This window comes from Anolis sagrei, chromosome X (genome assembly GCF_037176765.1).
Source record: "Anolis sagrei isolate rAnoSag1 chromosome X, rAnoSag1.mat, whole genome shotgun sequence".
NCBI lineage: Eukaryota > Metazoa > Chordata > Lepidosauria > Squamata > Dactyloidae > Anolis > Anolis sagrei.
The window spans coordinates 38825500-38849111 of NC_090034.1; the positions used below are offsets into that span (position 1 = coordinate 38825500).

General features: G+C 41.7%; 1 protein-coding gene across 1 annotated transcript in view; it reads left to right on the forward strand.

Moving 5' to 3' along the window:
* The window catches only part of TMEM132D (transmembrane protein 132D), a 444061-nt gene that overhangs the window by 411564 nt on the left and 8885 nt on the right, over nucleotides 1-23612 (forward strand). Inside the window, exons 6-7 of the mRNA XM_060785602.2 lie at nucleotides 18609-18814; nucleotides 19962-20235. Coding sequence (XP_060641585.2) covers nucleotides 18609-18814; nucleotides 19962-20235 — 480 coding nt within the window. The remainder of the gene's footprint in view (nucleotides 1-18608; nucleotides 18815-19961; nucleotides 20236-23612) is intronic.

Here is a 23612-nt window from a genome sequence, read left to right on the forward strand (position 1 = left end):
AACTGAAAGCCAGCAAGGTGTTTGTTCTTTGAGCTAAAAATATCCTCAATCAGCATAACGGTCTAAGATACGTTGCTTGCACCCAGTTCCAAAATGAACTGCAAAAGCTGCAACAGAGATTGAGTTAGGTTGACAAAGCAATAGTGGACACATAGAATGACTATTGACTAGGATGGAGAAGTGTCTGGAAAGAAGTTCTGTAAACCAAAGAAGTACTGAAAGATTTGGAGCTTGGAAAAAGCATAGAATTTGCTATCCATCAAGAGTCCATGCTGGCTGGTAGATTCTGGGCTTTTCCCCCACTTAAACATATAGGGAAATGTATTTTAACTCAACATAGGATTGCCATTTCTGATAGCAATTTTATGATCAATATCAATCAAAACTCCTCTCTCAGATAGTGATATTGAGGATTGGTTGGATTTTTGTTACATTTTCTCCACGATAAATATAGCGGTTAGAAATGTTATTTCCCTTCTTTGGTACCCTGAAGTTCCCAAGTAATGTTTACAATGTGGAGCACATTGTGCAAAGACATTCATGACCACTGCAAAATCCTACGACCATAACCCTATTCAGCAAGTGCAGAATCTCTGTTGCTTGGTCTGTCCTGTGAGTAACCAGGATCACCCATTGTCTCTGTTGTGCTTTAATTTGTGAGTTCCAATCCAGTCTATTATAGATGACAGGTACCAGTTCAGAATTGATCTGGGCAGAAAGGAGCATTACAGATGGGTGTCATTGCTATCCTGTTTTTAAAATTCAGTAGAGTCTCGCTCATCCAACATAAACGGGCTGGCAGAATGTTGGATAAATGAAAATGTTGGATAATAAAGAGGGATTAAGGAAAAGCCTATTAAACGTCAAATTACATTATGATTTTACAAATGAAGCACCAAAACATCAGGTTTTACAACAAATGGACAGGGGAAAAAAACAATGTTCTAGAGCAGTGGTTCTCAACCCGGGGTCCCCAGATGTTTTTGGCCTACAACTCCCAGAAATCCCAGCCAGTTTACCAGCTATTAGGACTTCTGGGAGTTGAAGGCCAAAAACATCTGGGGACCCCAGGTTGAGAACCACTGTTCTAGAGGCATTCTCTCCTGATGTTTCACCTGCATCTATGGCAAGCATCCTCAAAGGTTGTGAGGTCTGAGGATGCTTGCCATAGATGCAGGCGAAACATCAGGAGAGAATGCCTTTAAAACATGGCCATATAGCCCGAAAAACCTACAACAACCCAGTGATTCCAGCCATGTAAGCCTTTGATAATACAGAAAAAACCATTCAATACATGGTAAAGTTATGTGATAATTACTGTATTTACGAATTTAGCATCAAAACATCACAATGTATTGAAACAGCGGTGGATCTGGGTGGAGAAGCAGACTGTGTTGGATAATATAGAACATTGGATGAGCAAATGTTGGATAAGCAAGCCTCTACTATGCGTGCGTGTGTGTCTGTGTGTGTATATATATATATATATATATAACTTTGCCCCAGAAAGGTAAAAAAACATACCCCTCTATCTCTTAGAACAGGGCTTCTTAAACATTTTGCACTTGCAACCCCTTTCTACTAAAGATTTTTTGTGACCCCTTTCTGCCCAATAAATATTTATGCAACCCCAGAAATATAGGTATATAAAATAGGTAGAATTCATTAAACATTCATTGGTAATAAAACTAGACTTGGTCATAGTGGTCCACACTTTCATTATATCCCGAATAGACTACTACAACATGCTCTACACGGGGTTGCCTTCGAAAACTGTTTGGAAGCTTCAAGAGGTCCAATGGGTGGCAGTCAGATTCCTCGCTGGGACGGCATACAGGGAGCGCACAACCCCCCTGTAACGTCAGCTCCACTGGCTGCCAGTCTGCTACTGAGTACAATTCAAAGTCCCAGCCCAGCTTACCTGTCCAAACATACCTCCCTCTATGATCCACCTCAGAGATTAAGATCTTCTGGGGAGGTCCTGCTCTCGTTCCCACCTCCTTCACAGGCACAGTTGGTGGGGACAAGAGACAGGGCCTTCTCAGTGGTGGCCCCTCATCTATAGAACTAGATCAGCTCCCTCCCTCCTGGCCTTCAGAAAGAAATTAAAAACGTGGTTATGGGACCAAGCTTTCAGAGAATAAATTTTCAGTGCGATAGGCAATTACCAAATAGTGCAGTGATAACTGGAACGGCCTTGGATTATGATTTTGGATTGCATGGTTTTAATTATTGGCTTTAATGCTGAGATGTTTTTAACTTTTTTGTTTTATTGTATGTATGTTGTTGTTGTTGTTCATTCGTTCAGTCGTCTCCGACTCTTCGTGACCTCATGGACCAGCCTACGCCAGATCTCCCTGTCGGCCGTTACCACCCCCAGCTCCCTCAAGGTCAGTCCAGTCACTTCAAGGATGCCATCCATCCATCTTGCCCTTGGTCGGCCCCTCTTCCTTTTGCCTTCCACTTTCCCCAGCATCATTCCCTTCTCTAGGCTTTCCTGTCTCCTCATGATGTGGCCAAAGTACTTCAACTTTGTCTCTAGTATCTTTCCCTCCAGTGAGCAGTCGGGCTTTATTTCCTGGAGGATGGACTGGTTGGATCTTCTCGCAGTCCAAGGGACTCTCAGCACTTTCCTCCAACACCACAGCTCAAAAGCATCGATCTTCCTTCGCTCAGCCTTCCCTAAGGTCCAGCTCTCACATCCGTAGGTTACTACAGGGAATACCATGGCTTTGACTAGGCGGATCTTTGTTGCCAGTCTGATGTCTCTACTCTTCACTATTTTATCGAGACTGAACATTGCTCTCCTCCCAAGAAGTAAGTGTCTTCTGATTTCCTGGCCACAGTCTGCATCTGCAGTAATCTTTGCACCTAGAAATACAAAGTCTGTCACGGCCTCCACGGTTTCTCCCTCTATTTTCCAGTTGTCAATCATTCTTGTTGCCATAATCTTGGTTTTTTTGACGTTTAGCTGCAACCCGGCTTTTGCGCTTTCTTCTTTCACCTTGATTAGAAGGCTCCTCAGCTCCTCCTCGCTTTCGGCCATCAGAGTGGTGTCATCTGCATATCTGAGGTTGTTAATGTTTCTTCCAGCAATTTTCACCCCAGCTTTGCATTCATCCAGCCCCGCACATCGCATGATGTGTTCTGCATACAAGTTAAAAAGGTTGGGTGAGAGTATGCAGCCTTGCCGTACGCCTTTCCCAATCTTGAACCAGTCTGTTGTTCCGTGGTCAGTTCTGACTGTTGCTACTTGGTCCTTGTACAGATTCCTCAGGAGAGAGACAAGGTGGCTTGGGATGCCCATCCCACTAAGAACTTGCCACAATTTATTATGATCCACACAGTCAAAGGCTTTAGAATAGTCAATGAAGCAGAAGTAGATGTTTTTCTGAAACTCCCTGCCTTTCTCCATTATCCAGCGGATATTGGCAATCTGGTCTCTGGTTCCTCTGCCTTTTCTAAACCCAGCTTGAACATCTGGCAACTCTCGCTCCATGTATTGCTGGAGTCTTCCTTGCAGGATCTTGAGCATTACCTTACTGGCATGAGAAATAAGGGCCACTGTACGGAAGTTTGAGCAGTCTTTCGCATTTCCCTTTTTTGGTATGGGGATATAAGTTGATTTTTTCCAGTCTGATGGCCATTCTTGTGTTTTCCATATTTGCTGGCAAATGGCATGCATCACCTTGACAGCATCATCTTTTAAGATTTTAAACAGTTCAGCTGGGATCCCATCATCTCCTGCTGCCTTGTTGTTAGCAATGCTTCTTAAGGCCCATTCAACCTCACTCCTCAGGATGTCTGGTTCTAATTCATTCACCACACCGTCAAAGCTATCCTCGATATTGTTATCCTTCCTATACAGATCTTCTGTATAGTCTCGCCACCTTCTCTTGATCTCTTCAGCTTCTGTTAGGTCCCTGCCATCTTTGTTTCTTATCATACCAATTTTTGCCTGAAATTTACCTCCAATGTTTCTAATTTTCTGGAAGAGGTCTCTTGTCCTTCCTATTCTGTTGTCTTCTTCCACTTCCATGCATTGCTTATTTAAAAATAGTTCCTTATCTCTTCTGGCTAACCTCTGGAATTGCGCATTTAACTGGGCATATCTCCCCTTTTCACTGTTTCCTTTTGCTTTCCTCCTTTCTTGGGCTACTTCCAGTGTCTCAGCAGACAACCATTTTGCCTTCTTGGTTTTCTTTTTCTTTGGAACGTACTTTGTTGCCGCCTCCTGAACAATGTTGCGGACTTCTGTCCATAGTTCTTCTGGGACTCTGTTTACTAAATCTAGTCCTTCAAATCTGTTCTTCACTTCCACTGTATATTCGCTAGGAATGTTAGTGAGATCATATCTAACTGGTCTGTGTATTTTCCCTGAACTCTTTAGTTTTATTCTAAATTGGGCAATAAGAAGTTCGTGATCTGAGCTACAGTCAGCCCCAGGTCTTGTTTTCACCGACTGGATGGATGTTCGCCACCTTTGACTGCAAAGGATGTAGTCAATCTGATTTCGGTGTTGACCATCTGGTGAGGTCCATGTATAAAGCCGTCTTTTAGGTTGTTGGAAGAGAGTATTCGTTATACACAGCGAGTTTTCCTGGCAAAATTCTATCAACCTGCGTCCCGCTTCATTTTGTTCTCCCAGACCATGCTTGCCTGTGATCCCTGTTGTCATTTGACTTCCCACCTTGGCATTCCAGTCTCCTGTAATGAAAATAATGTCTCTTTTTGGTGTATTATCCAGTAGTTCCTGCAGATCCTCATAGAACTGATCTACTTCGGTTTCTTCAGCAGCTGTGGTTGGGGCGTATATTTGGATCACTGTGATGTTGAAAGGCTTTCCTTGCACTCGAATTGAGATCATTCTGTCATTTTTTGGGTTGTATCCAAGCACCGCTTTAGCGAATTTCTTATTAATTATGAGGGCTACTCCATTTCTTCGATGTTCCTCTTGTCCGCAGTAGTAGATCTGGTGGTCATCTGATGTGAAGTGGCCCATTCCAGTCCATTTCAGTTCGCTGACCCCCAGAATGTCTATCTTTAGTCTTGACATCTCACCAATAACAACATCCAATTTGCCCTGGTTCATAGATCTTACATTCCAGGTTCCTATGGTGTGTTGATCTTTAGAGCATCGGATTCGTCGTTCACCTCCAGTACCGTCGGCCGCTAGCCTTCCTTTCGGCTTTGAGCTAGCTGCGTCATCACATCTGGGGCTAGTTGAACTTATCCTCTGCTCCTCCCCAGTAGCATTTTGGCCATCTTCCGACCTGGGAGTCCCATCTTCCAATGGCATACCGACATATCTCTGGTTGTACTGGTCCATTTAGTTTTCTTGGCAAGGATACTGGGGTGGTTTGCCGTTGCCTTCCCCAGGGATCACGCTTGGTCTGACCTCTCTGCCACGACCGTCCCGTCTTGGGTGGCCCTTCACGGTTTCGCTCATGACATCATTGAGGTGCTCAAGCTCCAGCGCCCCGACAAGGCGGTGATCCTTTGCTGGAGGATGTATGTATGTTATGTGGCATCAAATTGTGTCTTTTCGTAAGGCTGCTCTGAGTCCCCTTTGGGGTGAGAAGGGTGGGATATAAATGAATGAATGAATGAATGAGCATTTCTAGGACTTGCTAAATAAGCTTAGAGTGGTTTTCCTTTTTATGAAGTACAGCTGAAGCATTTTCTGCAGAGTCCACTGTAAACATTTCATGTTGTTGCTAACAGATTTGTCTGGGTGGCATTCAGAAACCTTTTACTGTTGCCAATTTTTTTTTGGCCACATTGAGCCATTGGGGGCCGGGACCCACAGTTTAAGAAACAGTGTCAGAGAGGATGTTTGAAGACGTTTGGGGGCAAAAATATTTTTGTGGAAGTAGATGTTCAACCCTCCCCTTCAAGGTCTTCTGGAGGACTAAAGGACACACCTCTCATCTTCGATGGTTGCCCACCCTGCTTTAAGTGAAAAGGTCTTAACTTTATCAACAGAATTGACTTGGCATGAGTGATTCCTTTCTCCCTCCCTCTTTCTCTCCGTTCCTCTTTAAATCACCGTCTGAATAAGGACAGCAACAGTTTCCAACATCTACCATTCCTATAACTCACCTGGCTAAATGCTGTGACTCCTTACTTATGAGCTCTAAGAACTGCATGCCCTGCTAAATCAGCATCTCTCTTGTAAGCCTGCCAAAGGGTGAGAGCTGTCATCAAAATGTACATTATGAATGCTGAGAGCGCACACATGCTAGTGTCGGGAAAAGGATTACCTCAGGAACCAGCCATTGAGATTAAAATCCCAGAGCACAAAAGCACTTTCTGAAATCCAGGTTATCTGGTAGAAACAGCAGCCTATTCCTAATCAGTAGTCCCTCAAGAGGTACATAATCTAGACCCTTCATAACTGATCTGTTTACATGATGATTTGCTAAATGGAGATTGAGGGAGAGTAGGCGCACGCAAAGGAAGGGAGAAAAAGAGGGAGAAAATGAAAGAGAGTGATTGACTTGGGTTTTTTTAAGGAATTTCTAAGCAATTTAGAGATGGAATGTAGGTATCCTAAGAAATATATCATTGAATACCAAAGTCAGGATTGCTCATGCCATCATATGTCCAATTTCTATATATGATTGTGGATGCTGGACAGTTGAAGAAAGCTAATGTCAAGAGAATCAACAGAAAAAGAGTGCTACAAAGACAAATAAATAAGCTCTAGAGCAGTGTTTCTCAACCTGGGGGTCCAGACCCCCGGGAGGGTTCACAAGGGGTTGCCAAAGGGGTTGCCAAAGACCATCAGAAAACACAGTATTTTCTGTTTGTCATGTGGGTTCTGTGTGGGAAGTTTGGCCCAATTCTATCGTTGATGGGGTTGAGAGTGCTCTTTGATGGTAAATGAACTATAAATCCCAGCAACTACAACTCCTAAATGTCAAGGTCTATTTTTCCCAAACTCCACCAGTGTTCACATTTGGGCATATTGAGTATTTGTGCCAGTTTTGGTCCAGATCCATCATTGTGTGAGTGCACAGTGCTCTCTGGATGATGGTGAACTACAACTCCAAAACTCAAGGTCAATGCCCACCAAACCCTCCCAGTATTTTTCATTGGTCATGGGAGTTCTGTGTGCTAAGTTTGGTTCAGTTCCATCATTGGTGGAGTTCAGAATGCTCTTTGATTGTAGGTTAACTATAAATCCCAGCAACTACAACTCCCAAATCACAAAATCAATTCCCCTCAACCCCACCAGTATTCAAATTTGAGTGTATTGGGTATTCGTGCAAAATTTCATCTAGTGAATGAAAATACATCCTGCATATCAGATATTTACATTATGATTCATAACAATAGGAAAATTAAGGTTATGAAGTAGCAACGAAAATAATGTTATGATTGGGGGTCACCACAACATGAGGAACCGTATTAAGGGGTCATGGCATTAAGAAGGTTGAGATCCACTGCCCTAGAGCAAAGCAAGCCTGAGCTCTCCCAAGAAGCCAAAGTGATTCAGTTGAGACTGTTGTATTTTGGACGTATCGTGAGAAGACATGACTAACAAGAAATAATGCTTAGCAAGGTAGAAGACAATAGGAAAAGAGGGAGACCTTATTCCAGATGGGTAAACTCAATCACAGGTGACTTGGAGGTCTCTCATCATAGGGTCAACTTGATGGCAGTTAACAAGAATCCAGAGAAAAGGGAGAGACAGTGATACCAAAGGAATACCAGGACTGCAAACAGAAGAAGAGTTCTAAGTGTGCATGATTCTCAGTGCTAGAAATTTGGAGACTGAAAGAAAAACGAGGTCAAAAGCAAGTCAGAGCAATGGAAGAGTCCGGGAGGGGAGAAAAGAAATGCCGCCCTTCAGAAGACTGGTTGTAGTTGGTTAACAAAAGGAAGAATAGAGGCCAAGCATCCAATGATATCAAAGCACTCCAGTGAAAGAGAATTTAAGAAGAGGGGGATCTCCTGTATGGATTGTTTCTGAATGTAAAATGGAATGTAAACTAAATGTATAGAGTTTATGACAACAGCTAACAAAGATTTGTGAAATAATTAAAATCGACAAATTTATTAGGCTGATTGAGAAGTATTTGTCTAACTTCAAGAGAGATTGGGGGTTTATTGATTAATATAAGATTGGAGGATTGATTAATTGTGGCACAAATAACCTTCATCATATAGTGCATGCAGAGGGCTTCAAGTTAAATCTCCAAGATCTTCAGTTAAGGCTTCATTGCACGAACCAGTTATTCCATTGCAATCGCTGATAGCAAATACATACTGGACTGAGCACCTCACTCAGTGTAGATGTGTATTTATATAATATTTCTTAAAGAGAGTAGACAGAGAGGAAGATGTTGGTAGATTAGCTTTTACATTTCTTAGTTCTGTTTTTATATGTACATTTGGGTATTGATTTGGTTTAGTAATTTAGTTGCATATGCTTGTAGGTTGGTTTTCTATATTTAAAAAATGTTTGATTTTGTTTTTGATGTAATTTGTTTCTTTGCATATGTCTTTGTTTGTATGATAGTATGTTTGTGTTTTTAAAAAATAAAAATGAATCCCTTATGCTTTTTATTTAGTAGGATTGCCTTTGACAAGATGCATCAGATTATGGATAGTGTAAAAAGTAAATTTTCTATAGGCAATCAAACATGGATGCATATTTTAAAAACATAATAAAGAAGAGCATTTTAACAATATGTAATCATCAATAACCATCATCATATAGAGCATGAAGAAGACTTCAAGTTGAGTCTCCACAATCTTCAGTTAGGATTTCATTGCACAAACCTGTTATTCCACTGCAATCGCACCATCACTGATAGCAGATACATGCTGGACTGAGCACCTCCGATACCTCATATCCCTTCCTTTATGCAATTGCACTGAATTGTCAGTTTGTGCTCCTGCAATTGTACTTCCACGTGCACCACCTCCCTGCACTGCATTTGTTCTGTAATTTTTAATTTAATTTTTATTTTAGAGCAATTATGTATTTTGATTTTGAAAAAAGGGCAAATATCATTATAAAATATAAAATAAACAGAAAACAGGCCACTTTGGAATAGCTGTTTCTTGTTTAGGCATTGGCGTGCTGACTGATATCCGAACACGGGATGGGCCAGAGATATCACTGCTTTGATTCTTTCATTATTGGCTGCTACTTCCCAGAGGATGTCAGGTGATGCAGTACTGGCTAGACAGTGTAATTTCTCGACAGTGGTATAGGGCACCGACAGCCTGTAATAATGTGGCATGTCTCATTAAGAGCCACATCCACTGTTTTAGCGTGGTGAGATGTGTTCCACGCTGGGCATGCGTACTCAGCAGCGGAGTAGCAAAGCACAAGGGCTGATGTCTTCACCGTATCTTGTGATCCCCAGGTTGTGCCAGCACAGAATTAGAAGGGACCCATTGCACCAAGGGAAGTGATTGAGGCATTGCAGGATTGAGTGCCAGGGAGGAGGCATGCTGGTAGTAGAGTGGGAACGGCATCAGAGCATCACCAAAGATGTCAGTCCAGCTAAAATGCCACTTTACCTGCCATGTACCAAAAAGTCTTAAGAAGGGTCAGATAGCAGGTGATGATGAAAGGCCAGTAATGTGAGGCCTGGAGAAATGTATTCTGCCCAAATGACCAATACTAGAGCTCATCTGGCTTAAAATATGGTAATTTGCTCAATTCTTCTGATGGACATGCAGATGCTGCTCCAAACCTCGATTTCTTTTGAGGAGAGCTTTGATGGATTATGCCATCCAACATCCTGTCTCTCATGTCCTCTCCTTTATTCCATTGCCCTCCATTTGAGACATGATCAGGCCCATTTGAGCTTGCTGAAATGCACCACCCCACAAAATCAGAATTTTGAGTCTTGTCCAGAGCTCATGGGTCTTTCTTTTCATTCAACTGAGCAAATTTCATCGATCTTCTTTAATTCATAGCTATGACCTGTCACTGCCTTTTTGCTGGGGATGTGATAGGCAGCTCCTAACCTCTTTGACTCTGCCTCCTTCAGATTAGATTTATGTGCACAGTCAGAATATTATGAGTGAGTGAGTGAGACAAAGAAAATGGAGTGCTTGGAGAAAAGATAGAAATAAACCCTATGAATCTTTAAGGCGTTTGCCTCTTAAGAGACAAGAGTGTGGGATAATAAAATAATAGAATAAAATAATGTTTACCAATGTATATAAAGGTTTTATTTATTTCATCTCAAAAGCATTGCATAAATAAATAGATATAAAACTGATAAAATAGAGGGAACACAAGCAGCTAAATAGTTTTAGACCAAAAATGGCCAACGACAACTGCATTGTCTGTAGGTTTAAACAGGTCTTCCTCTGTGCATGAGGCAGAGCATTGTGGGCAAGCATATAAATGCTGAGTTGTTTGTTCTGCTCCACACTTGCACAAGATGGAGGATTCTTCTAGGTAAGACCATTTTGCCAGGTTGTCTTTTGATCTCCCAACACTCCTGAATCTGTTCAGGGACTTCCAAGTTGCCCATTCTTGATTTGCCCCTGGAGAAAGACCCTATGGGGTATGTAAAGGTACAGCAGTACTTGATAGCTCCCATGCAAATGGGACAGTAAATTTGTACCAGGTTTTAATCTAAACACCTAATGGTTTATCTAAGGTGCTGAATCATAGCCCCCAAATAGGTGCAGTACCTTGGATATTGTCTTTAAACTTCAAACTAAGCCCCAGCAGAGTTAAAAAAAAACAGAATATAATAAAAGCTGAATATATGAAAATATAAAAAACAATAAAGCAAATATACAAAAGGAATCAAAGTTCACCAGGTTATGTCCAGAAGAGCCAAGAGTAGCAAAAATCCCTTCATAGAAAGTCTACAAGATAAATGCAGTGAGATATGCAAGAACAAGATATATTAGATCCAAGGCAGGCAAAACTATGCCATTCAAAGACAAGGTAAATGGATTCCAGACAGGGAACACTATGCCTCGCAAAATCAGAACACAGAAATAAGTTGACACTGGATTACATGAATTTCACGGCTCTTCCCGAGGGGTGTTTATGTGAATGCAGCATTGCTCTCACAATGACTGTATCAACATGAACCACTTTTAAAAGCCAAAAATCCCTCCCATGAGATCACTTCATTTGCACCTGGTCTCCTTATGTCTGAGCCACTTGGAGAAGGGAGTCCATAATTGCTGGCCCTGTTGTTGTAGCTCTAATATCTCTGACCTCAACAAACAATTTGTCTTCCCCAATTTCCACAGACAGCACTTCTGGTATGTTCCCATGGGAATGGCCTTCACCATTCCCCTGGGAACCACCAGGAAAAACCAAAACATTCCAAAAAAATTCTCTCTGTGCTCTCTGAATCCCTCCCAGCACCCCTAATTTAATCTTCTGCACACTCAGAATCTCAGCAGGCCACAACAATACATCCTTTCCTTGAGATTCACATTTACACACAAAAAAGTAATATAGTTAAAAATAGACAAAAAGTCAATGTTAAATCAGAATTACATGATTAGCCATGTCAAAACAATTTGAATTGTGTCCAGAAACAGACCATTAGTCAAGGGAGCTGATGCAACAAGGGAGTAAAGTGTTTCCTGTAGCCAGCCCCTATGAACAATCTGGCTGCATCTTTTTGGACCAACTGAAGTTTCTGAACACTCTTCAAATGCTTCCATGTAAAGTGTATTACAGTAATTGAAATAGGATGCTAATCAAGGTATGTGTCATCTTGGCCCGATGGGGCATCTCCAGGAATAGGAAATCAATGCACTTGATATAAGTGTGCGGACATTTTTCTGGCCATCACACATACCTGAACCTCCAGGTTCAAGGCTCATCCTGAAATGCATCCATCTTCAGGGAACTGTAACCTCATCCAGCATCCCTTGTCATACAAACAATTTCATTGTCCAGAAGGTGGAAGAGGAAACAAGGGGTTCAGCTATTTTAGATCTGATCCTAACCAACAGTGATAACCTGGTAAATAGGATGAATGTAGTGGGTTTCTTAGGTGGGAGTGACCATGTTCTTGAGTTTGCTATATAGTGGAAAGGGAAGCTATAGTCAGATTTTAAGAAAGCTAATTTCAATAAACTCTGAGCCATGGTTAAGAATACTAGAGCAGAAAGAAGTTCATGATAGATGGGAGTTCCTAAAAATGAGATATTGGAAGCTGAATGGTGAGAAATTCAGGACAGAAAAAAGCACGTTTTCTTCATACGTTGCAGAGTAAAGCTGTGGGACTTACTACAGCATAATGCAGTGATGACTGCCAACCTGAATAGCTTTATAGACCAAGAAGGGCAGCTTTGCCACTTTCATAGAACCACATTATCCAGAGGATCATCATCACAGGTGATCACTCATGGTCAAGTATGATTGTCTTCCAAAGTTAGAGTCTTGGTGGTGGGTCCTTAGGTGACTGTGAAGATCTATTCTGGATCTGCTTTGTCTTTCACATTGAGGTCAAAGATTTCCAAATTGACTACTGAATCCCTATCCCAGGGGTCCTCAAATGTTTTCAGCAGAGGGCTGATTCACAGTCCAGCAGACTGTTGGGCGGGGCAGACTAACAATGTGATATTTAAAGTGAAAAGCAATTTTAACCAACATAAACTGGCCAGTATTTCAATGGGAATGTGGGCCTGCTTTTGACTGATGAGATAGTCATAGTAATTAGGGTTGTTGTTGTTGTGCATCTTCAAGTTGATTCAGACTTAGGACGACCCTAATTCTGGAGTTTGGGGCAGGGATGGGAAAATGACTTTGGAGGGCTGCATCTGGCCCGCGGGCCTTAGGTTAGAGACCCTGTCCTATTCACTGCTATGGAGCGGTCCATAGCTAGGGGCATCCAGATTTCACAGTGCTGCCCCCATAACCACTTGACATGGAACTTTTGTTGTTTTTGGTTTGCTTTGAAGACACCTGTGCATGAATTTGTTTTATGTGTGGAGATCAGTGCACAGTGACTAACACACAATCTTCACCGAGAATAGTTTCAATCCAATGGCATGGATACCACAACTATTGGTGGCCCCTTATCTGTTGCAGCCTTCGCCCACCTTTGAATATGCACCATGTCATCATCCATCTGTTCTTCTATTGAGGACTTCCTCAAATTGCTCTTTGTCTGGTTCTTCCTCTGTGACCTCACCACCATGAGTGGCCCTGCTGGGAATACATGACTCCCAATGGCTTGCTCATAGGTTCACTGGAACACACAAGCCCCCTCACCATTATAAAGTGTTGACCCGGCGAGGGGTATCCAGAGGATATGTGCCTAGTATTTGTGAAAATGGGAATCAGCTTGGCTTGCTTCAAAATGCAAATGGAACAGAATTCTTTCCCATCTTTAATTACAAGTTCAGCTGCATTAATATTCTTTCCATGTGAGAAAAGAAAGTGTGCATCGCTGACACACCCTACAAAAATAATCTCACTGCAATCAGGCATGTGTTCACACATCAAGATGGCTTCATGGCTTGTTTGTTTTCGCTGTCTTTCCTCTGGACTAGTAATGTAAGAAAGGGAAAGATTTATTGCTTCTATTTATTTCAAATAGCATTTAGTTGCTGCCTTAAGAGCTCTAACAGAAGGTACACACGGTGAGACCATCAGGCAATTATGTATTAGCCGTGCCAGAACATTAAGAGTACATTTATTAGAATATACCATCCTTGTAATGTATTGAATTATTCACTTGTAGCATATTAAATTATCCTTATTCACTTGAAAATGAACACCACATTTTAATAATAAATAAGGAACTGTTCCTTGGAATAGGTAGTAAGTCTCCTTCAACAACAAAGTCTCAGAAACTCATAACAATATTTTAAAATTACAGTATGCTATAAAATCAGAGTGATGACACAAAGGTAAAAGGAGCAGAGAGGGGCAATGCAAAATCCAGTGGCCGGAGGACTGAAGCCAAGCCATACCCCATTGAAACAGAGGGGGCTGCACTTCTCTCCTGAATGCCAAGAGAGGAACCAACCAGTTTTCTTGAGGGAAGGTGTTCAGACCACTACCAAGAAGGTCTTGTATCTGGTCCTAGTCAGCAGCACTTCAGAAAAAGGAGATGATGATGATGATGATGATGATGATGATGATGATGATGATAGGGAAGAATATGAACTTCTGGTACCATGATGAGAAGGAGTTGAAAACCACAGTAACTATATATATATATTTGTATGTGCCCCTCAAGTTGCCCATGGCAACTCCATGAATCTTGAAGGATCTTCTTAGGCAAGGAATCCTCAGAGATGGTTTTGCTAGTTCCTTTCTTTGAAATATAGCCTATAGTACCTGGTATTCCTAGGCAGTTTCCCATCCAAGTACTAACCAGGGCTGACCCTACATTACTGTAGATTCCAGAATTAATTATAGAAAATGTCTTAGTTTGGCTGAGATGCAGGAGAAGAGCAAAAGTGGCTTCAGAATGTGGCAAAGTTGGGCATTTGCCAAGACCCTGAGAGCAGCAAGGACCCACCTGCCCTCTCAGGACGAAGTAGGGACGCTATATATGTATATATCACATTCTGAGGGTGAGGCAGAAGCGAGGAGAGATTTAATGGCACCACACACCTTTTTTTTTTGGCTAGCTATAGGGAAGGGGCTATAAGGCCTTGATTTACATACTGCTTTGTATCTCCTCTCTCTCTTTTTTATGATTGGCTGCCTTTCTTCCGAGGGGGGGGGGGGATGAAACCCCCTTCCACATTCCATCATTGCCAGGAGGCAAAAACCCACGAAACAGCGAGTCCGCGAAAAGCGAACTTCAAAGTAGCGAGGGAACACTGTATCTTGAATCTTTGAGTTTACAGAGAACCACTGCAAGGATAATGCCTGAGGTTTCCCAAAATCATTGAAGTTGGGCTGGTCCAAAACCCAAATTGTCACTAGTCTGACCTTTTGATCATAATTAGTTTCATTCATTCAAGTTGTCACTGGTTGCTTTCTTAACTCTTAATGATGAGACATTGTCCTCCACCATTCCTGAAGGTTGCACACTAGCTTGGTCAGCAAAGGGTAGGCCACCTGGCACATAGCTCTCTCCTCTAAACCCTTACTTCCACCTCCCAATATCTTACACCTGAGAGAACCACCTCACTTTGTCTATGCCCAAGTCCAGGGAAGTCTCCAGGAGACCATACTGAGAAGTCACACAGACCAGAGAAAGTCGGGGGAAGAATAAAGGCATGAGATGAGAAAATCCTTTCATCCCCAAACTGACATCATCCCTGTTACCCAAGTGTCTGGAGTACTTGTATACACAGGGAATGTAGCTGTTGCCCATTCCTTCTCCATTGTCTTGCCAAATTTATGTATACAAAAAGCCATTAGAAAGATAGCTCCCTGCCCCCTGCCTTTGGCCCTATGTTTCAAGATCTCTTAAATTTGAAATGTCTTTGGAAACCTAGTGATGCCTCTTTATAGCAAAGACAAGAGATGTCAGCACGTTTGTTTGAAAACCGATTACAATATAGTGGTCCGTGAAGGGTCTGGCAAAGGACTGATGTCCTAATGATTTAATGGCATCGCTGGATGATTGCATTATCTATGTCCAGGAACAGAATGAGGGTCTGGGAGCAGCATGATTACTGTTAGAAGATGTTCTCTGGGGGCTTCAGCAAAGCAAGGACTCAGAATGACAAAGAGGTGAATGCACAATGTGGGTGCACTGGGCTGTGTGAAAAGGTGTCAATCTATCATTTAACTTCAGAAGACCTTGGAACTGGAGGCACTGAACCCAAAGTACAAGAAAGCTCCTAAGCCATTTTTACATGATACCAAGTGGCAGAAGAGGGGTGTCTTATTTATTTATTTATTTACAGTATTTCTATCCCACCTTTCTCAGCCCAGAGGCGATTCAAGGTGGCTTACAAATTCGCAGCAATTAGATGCCACAGCATTAATAAATACCAGTAAAACATTTGTCATGACATAATAAAAATCCATATTAAAAACCTTATAAAACCATTAGAAACTTATAATCACCAATATCGTCCAGTTAAACTCATTTACCATTAGCATCGTCTAGCCGTTCCATGTTCACTCTTTCAAAGTACCATATTTATCTGCTGTGCTGCATTTCCAAAAGTTTGTTCAAAGAGCCAGGTCTTTACTTTTTTCCAGAAAGTCAGGAGGGAGGGGGGTGATCTAATATCCCTGAGGAGGGAGTTCCACAGCCGTGGGGCCACCACTGAGAAGGCCCTGCCTCTTATCCCTGCCAAACACACCTGCAAAGAAGGCGGGATCAAGAGCAGGGCCTCCCCAGATAATCTTAAGTTCCTAGATGGTACATAAGGAGATGTACGTTCGGACAGGTAAGCTGGGCCAGAACCGTTTAGGGCTTTATAGGCTAAAGATGGCAAACTGGCAGCCAGTGGAGCTGGTGCAACAGAGGAGTTGTATGCTCCCTGAGTGCCGCTCCTGTTAGCAACCTGGCTGCTGCCCGCCGGACCATTTGAAGCTTCCAAACAGTCTTCAAAGGCAATCCCACATAGAGAGTGTTGCAGTAGTCTATACGGGATGTAATCAGAGCATGGACTGCCATGGCCAAGTCAGACTTTGCTATTGAGGAGATGGATAAAGAAACAGGGTCCCTCTTTGTTCGCAGATAGAACTGGAGCATCTGTGTAAAAGGTCTTTGCGCCACAGTCAAAGTTGCACACCTTTAAGGTACCATCAGACTCTGTTGTTTTTGCTGTAAGAGACAAGTAGAGCCTTTCCTTTGGAAAACTGGAACGCTAATCCTTCTTTTAAAAAAGCCCTTGGGATTCTGCACAGTTAGTGGCAGCCAAAGAATTTGAACGCAGATTTCATTTTTAGTATGCTGGGCAGGTTTTTCTATTGGGAAAGGTGGGGGTAAGGTGCAGACATGTAAATTATGCCGCAGCAGTTTCTGACGTTTTGCTAAGATTTAGATCTGATCTGCATTTAAACAGAAAAGTAGAAAATGGCATTAAATTCAGATAAGTGCAAGATCATGCATATTCTGGAGGCAGAAATATTAAATACACCAGCATAATGGAACAAAATGCCTGGCTAGTAGTCGATTGTGAAAAAAAGAGTTCAGGGTTTTAATAGATCATTCCTTCGGTTTGTCATCACTGTAAAGTGGGAGTTAATAAATTATTGGACAGGCATATTTGCTTCTGTGTTTTAACTAGCAGTAATGAACAGGTTGTGTCATTTCAACCTCAAAGTGGGTGAAAAGCTACAGTGGAGGCTGATTTATGAACTTCTTTCCAGATGGATGGTCAAGGCAGGATGTCATAAATATGGTTATGCCAGGAAGTGAATGGATGAGCCAAAGAATTCTTATAGGAATATGATCCAGGATATCTTTGGGGTTGGGATGTGTTGTCTGAAATCTCAAATCCTTCCCAATGTGCTATAGCTCCCAATTGGTCCAATGAAACACACACAGCAGGAGTCTAAGCCAGGAACATAAATCAGTTTAATTCATTAATGGGTACTTGACAGAGTTACCCCTGGAGATACAGTTCCTAGGTTTGGGATGATTGGATTCGTGGATGCCTTGAGTCTAGGGATTTAGAGACAATGGGTGCTTGGGTGCCCTGATGGGCTTCACAGATGTGACAAAGGGATGAGAAGGAGAGTAATTAGGTTGGTTTCTGCTGGGTTGGGATCATTTGTGAAGCAGGGCAAACCAGCTGGGACCAATTCCTGCTTATTGTGATGGTGCAAATGTGTGGTGATTATGCAACTTGGGGCCAGACCCAGAAGGGGAGGCTCTGCTTGGGAGAAGGGGCAGGAGGGGACTCATGAGGCAATTCATTCATTCATTTGAGCAGCACCCAAACACGAATCAAGGAACATGAAAGGCATAGCAGACTGCTTCAACCAGAGAAGTCAGCCATAGCAGAGAACTTGATGAACCAACCTGGACATAGCATATTATCTAAGAACACAGAAACGCTGGGCCACTCTAACAACTACCATGTCAGGCTACACAGAGAAGCCATTGAAATCCACAAGCATGTGGACAATTTCAACAGAAAGGACGAAACCATGAAAAAGAACAAAATCTGGCTACCAGTATTAAAAAAAAACCCTCTAAAATTATAACAGCAAATAAAGAACAACACTCAGAAACAGGGGAACTCCAGACAAGAAACAATCAGGGACAGCTAATCACCTCTCAGCAAAGGATTCCCCCAGGCTGTAACAAGCCACACCTAAAAACTATCAGGCCATCAAATACTAATCAAAGTGGCAATTGAAACATTCACACCTACCTCCAACAGACAAGAGTTCTTTCCCCCACCCTGGACTTTGCACAGATATATAAACCCAATTTTCCTGGTTTCCAACAGACCTCACAACCTCTGAGGATGCCTGCCATAGATGCAGGTGAAACGTCAGGAGAGAATGCTTCCAGAACATGGCCATACAGCTCAAAAAACCTACAACAACCCATTTCTTGTCTTTTGGGGTCCCCTTTCAGATACCAGATGAAAGCAACTTTACATTGGTCAGACAAGGCGCTTCCTTTCATTCTTCTCCCCATCTACTGTATCGTTATTTCACTAAGAGATGTAATAGTTGTTATATATTTATTACACACCTCTCCCTTCCTTTCTAGGTGTCTGACAGATGCGACTATGTCTTTGTCAATGGGAAGGAAATGAAAGGCAAAACGAGCGTCCTTGTCCATTTCATGTACCAGCATCTGAGTGCTGCTCTGGAGATGACCGTGTGGGTGCCCCGCCTCCCCCTGCAAATTGAGGTTTCTGACACAGAGTTGAACCAGATCAAAGGGTGGAGGATCCCCATCGTTTCAAATAAAAGGTGGGCTTCATTTTGTTTGTGTGCTTGGCAAAAGCCTAATTATTTGGAATGCTGTTTCAGAAAATTGCACTGGATAACCTGCATCATCTCTAGTTTCTTAGATATGGGTATCATGCTTTTCTATGGCAAGCAGATGGCAACTGGTAAATGTCATATGTTCTATATCTTCAAAACTAGAGCTGATAGGGGAAAACTGGTGGCGTTTTTAGAATCAGCAGGTCAAATAGACCCAGCAACAGGGCTAACGTTTGAGGCACCAAAATGTGTGTTGGCTAGTGTTGTTTGGCCAAGTTAGTGGTGATGAAAACTGCTTTCACTCATCTGTTGATAAGGTAAGTAAGTAAGTAAACTTTATTACGGTCAATGATCAGATCATAACAGGAGGACCCAGTCCCACACATCCACATCAAACCTAAAGGCTTATATACTTCAAACTTCAACAAATTTTAAAATCTAGGCTAAAAACCACATACAAGTAGTTATTAAAACCCAACTCAACCCATATTTATTTATTTATTTGTCATGTCAGGGCAACCAGTCAATTATATTACATTTCTAACAGAACAAAGCAAACAAACAGACAAAATACAAAATTTGTGAGTTTGGTAGTTGATTAAATGTCCTTTGACCAGTATCTGGCCACTTGGAGTGCTTCTGGTGTTGCTGAAAAAAGGCCCTCCGTTGTGCATGTGGCAGGGCTCAGGTTGCATTGCAGCAGGTGGTCAGTAGTTTGCTCCTCTCCACACTCGCATGTTGTGGATTCCACTTTGTAGCCCCATTTCTTGAGATTGGCTCTGCATCTCGTGGTGCCAGAGCGCAGTCTGTTCAGTGCCTTCCAAGTCGCCCAGTCCTCTGTGTGCCCAGGGGGGAGTCTCTCATTTGGTATCAACTCAACCCATGAGATCATCTGAAGGCAATCGGATGATGGTGGCAATAAAAACTGCTTGAACTGGTCTGCTGATAAGGTTTGCCTTCTTTCTCAGACTCATTGGGAATGTGGCTATGGGGATGTCATAATTATAGTCTGACTTAAAAATATATATATTCTACTACTTTTTATAACAATCTTCCTGCTAAATAATCATCTTACTGCTTTTATAATCATCTTCCTATTAGCCTGACCTCTCTATTCTTGCTACGTTGCTAGACCAGCTCGAGACAGTGATGATGAAGAAGAGGATGAGCGGAAGGGAAAAGGCTGTACCCTGCAGTATCAACATGCCATGGTGCGCGTTCTCACACAATTCGTAGCTGAGCCCTCGGATCCAGGTGGGCAAATGGCCTTTCTTCTGGGCTCAGACTGGCAGGTTGACATCAGCGAGCTGGTGAATGGTTTCATTCAGGTGGAAGAACCAAGAATTGCCAAGTTGCAAGACGGACTCGTGCTGATTGGACAGGAGCTAGGAATGACAACAATTCAGGTAAGCAAAACGTGAATGCTGGTTAAGAACATGAAAAATACCTTTCTTGATCAGCAAAAATTTATTCTGTCCATTTCTTTTATACAGTTTCTGTATCTCAAAAACTATAGCTGATAGGGGGAAATGGCACAATGTTTGGAATTAGCAGGTCAAATGTACACAGAAAGAGGCCTAGCATTGGAGGCATCAAAATGTCTGTTGGGCAGTGAATTTGTGCTTCTAAGAATTGTAGCTCTATGAGCAACTAACTATTTTTGAGACCTCATAATTGTAAGCATGAATAGTGGTTTTTAAACAAAGCATTCCAAGTCCTGATCTTAATGGAATGCAACATACCTCCTCCGCAGTCTGTACACTAGAGCTGATTACGCTTAACTTCTGCAAATTGTGGGGTTCCCAGTCCTGCTGTCACCTCTCTCTTGTGACGCTCTTTTGGCAACAACTGCATTGTCACTTGAGAATTAACTCACTATTTGAAATGCTACATTGTGTCATGTTTGTGGTGTTTGCTTTCCTGCAAACTGCTAAGCAAGTTTTCAAACAAAAGCTAGAGGAAAGCTCTCCAAACATGTCCTTTTGATGACTTGCATCATTTTGCGACACAGTAATTCCGTTTTACTTGTAACCTGGAGATTAAACCAAACCCTTGTGAGAGATATGGACACATACATAAATTGTAATAACTAAATTTATGGGTTTCATTAAAGCCTTTCTCTCAGATAGATAGATAGATAGATAGATAGATAGATAGATAGATAGATAGATGAGAGATTTGTTGTTTATTTCCCATAGGACCTCATCATCCTAGAGAATGGAATCCACTTTAAATTGGTTTCTGTCTCCTGCAGAATTCTGGGGTTTGTAGTTTAGGGAGGAGCCTTTAACAGCCTACTAAACTACAAACTTCAGAATTCTGCAGGAGACAGAAACCGGATTTGAAGTGGATTCATTCTCTAGTGTGATGAGGCCTTTAGACGAAGAAGTTTCTTGTTACATTCGCATGATACACCTCCACACTGCAGCTAACACACTAAAGTATCTCCATTTTGGATAAGCTCTGAGCTTGAGACTTGCAGCAGGCCTTGTTACAACTGCTTCTTGGTTCTTCCTATTCCTTTCTTCATCTACCCACAGACCCCTCGGCAATCCCTTCTCCCCTTTTCCCAAGTGGAAACCAGAGTGATGAGCAAACCAAGTTCAAACCCACTTTCCCCTTCCCTCTTTCTCTGCATTCAAGAGCACCACAAGATTTGACAAAGAGGTAGTGAAAGAAAGCTTTTATTCTAAAGCACTGGTTCCCAACCAGTGGTCCACAGAGTGGTCTGCAAAAACTAAAATATGGTCTGCAAAACATTTAAAATGTTGAACCTTTATTCATTTTAATGAATCTGCTGCTATGCGGGTGGTGCTGGCAAGTAGGACATTGGGCGAGTGCAGGAGGCCAGGGAGAGGACAAGCGATCAACGTCACGTGCCATATACTGACGCCACCCAGCGTCAATCAGTCGCATGCATTCTTTTGTCTGGCTCGGCTGTGTCAGTGATTCTGTTTTGCTGTTTAGTAATTTGATGGCTCCAGTAGTTTTACTGACTGTGAGTCCTTAATATTCATATTCATTTTTGACTTATTTAATGATGATTGAAATTGGAGAGGTTGCAGAAGAAATCCAGGAAAAGCTCATTGAATTTCAGTATGATAGAAACTGCAAGCACACATTTGAATCTGATTCTGTTGAGGAGTTTTGGTGTAAAAAAACATATATTTTTTACTAAAATTCGAGGGATCGCCTTGCACTATCTTATGCTCTTCTCCACAACTTATTTATGCGAACAAGGGTTTTCTGCTTTGCTGGTAATTAAAAACAGGTCCAGCAATTGATTGAAAGTAAGTGATGATATGCGTGTAACTTTGAGCAATAATATTAGCCCCAGGATTCCCCAACTCGTAAAGAAGATGCAAGCTCAAAAATCACATTGATGCAAACTGAATTTAATTTTCTATTAAAAATGTTCTTTTATATACAGTAGAGTCTTGCTTATCCAACCTTTGCTCATCCAGCATTCTGTATTATCCAACACAATCTACCTCCCACCTGGATCCACAGCTGTTTCAATACATTGCAATGTTTTGGTGCTAAATTCGTAAATACAGTAATTATCACATAACCTTACCATGTATTGAATTGGTTTTTTCTGTATTATCAAAGGCTTTCATGGCTGGAATCACTAGGTTGTTGTAGAGCTTTTCAGGCTATATGGTCATGTTTTAAAGGCATTGTCTCCTGATGTTTCGCTTGCATCTATGGCAAGCATCCTCAGACCTCACAACCTCTGAGGATGCTTGCCATAGATGCAGGTGAAACATCAGGAGAGAGTGCCTCTAGAACATTGTATTTTTCTGTCCATTTGTTGTAAAACCTGATGTTTTGGTGCTTCATTACTACATAATGTTACCATGTATTTAAGTGCTTTTTCTGTCAATTTGTTGTAAAATAGGATGTTTTGGTGCTTAATTTGTAAAATCATAACATAATTTGACATTTAATAGGCTTTTCCTTAATCTCTCCTTATTTTCTAACATTTTTGCTTATCCAATGTTCGGACGGCCCATTTATGTTGGATAAGTGAGACTACTTTATTAATAATAATACTCATAATTCATGTTACTATTAAGTTTAATGACTATGTTAAAAGTTTGGATTAAAGTTTATTTTTAGATTAACACAAATTATTATTCTTGAACCTTGTGGTCCCTGCTAACAAAAAAAGGTTGGGAACCACTGTTCTAAAGGAAGAAGAGTTGCATCAGCCAAGTTAAGTATAATACACCTTGGAGCATATATCTCCAGGTAATAGTTGAAAAAGTTCCAAAGTTACAGGTTTTGCCATGGCTAATGAAGTAGAGGTCTCATTCTATTTGTTTCTCGTGACAATAACCAGCATCTGAACAGGAGAGGTTTAGAGACAACCAGAGAACAAAGGCAGTGAAACTTCTCATATCTTTGCCCCTTGAAGATTCCAAACTTTCTAATGCCTCTTTAACTCACAGAAAGCTTCATTGACAAAGAGCACCTTGCTGGATATTTGGGTCTCCCTGCCATCCAAAGTGGTTGACTTAAACCTTTCTTAACCGGATGTAGCTGGGTTCAGTCACTGGATGATGCATAGAGTGGATTTCTTTCTTTCTTTCTTTCTTTCTTTCTTTCTTTCTTTCTTTAAAACATTTATATCCTGTCCTTCTCAGCCTCCATGGAGGGACTCAGAACGGCTTCCAAACAGCAACAATTTGATGTCAAACATAATATGAAACACATAATAAATACATTCACAAAATTAAAATAATTCTAAATATACACCAAGAACCCACTCGCCAGGTTA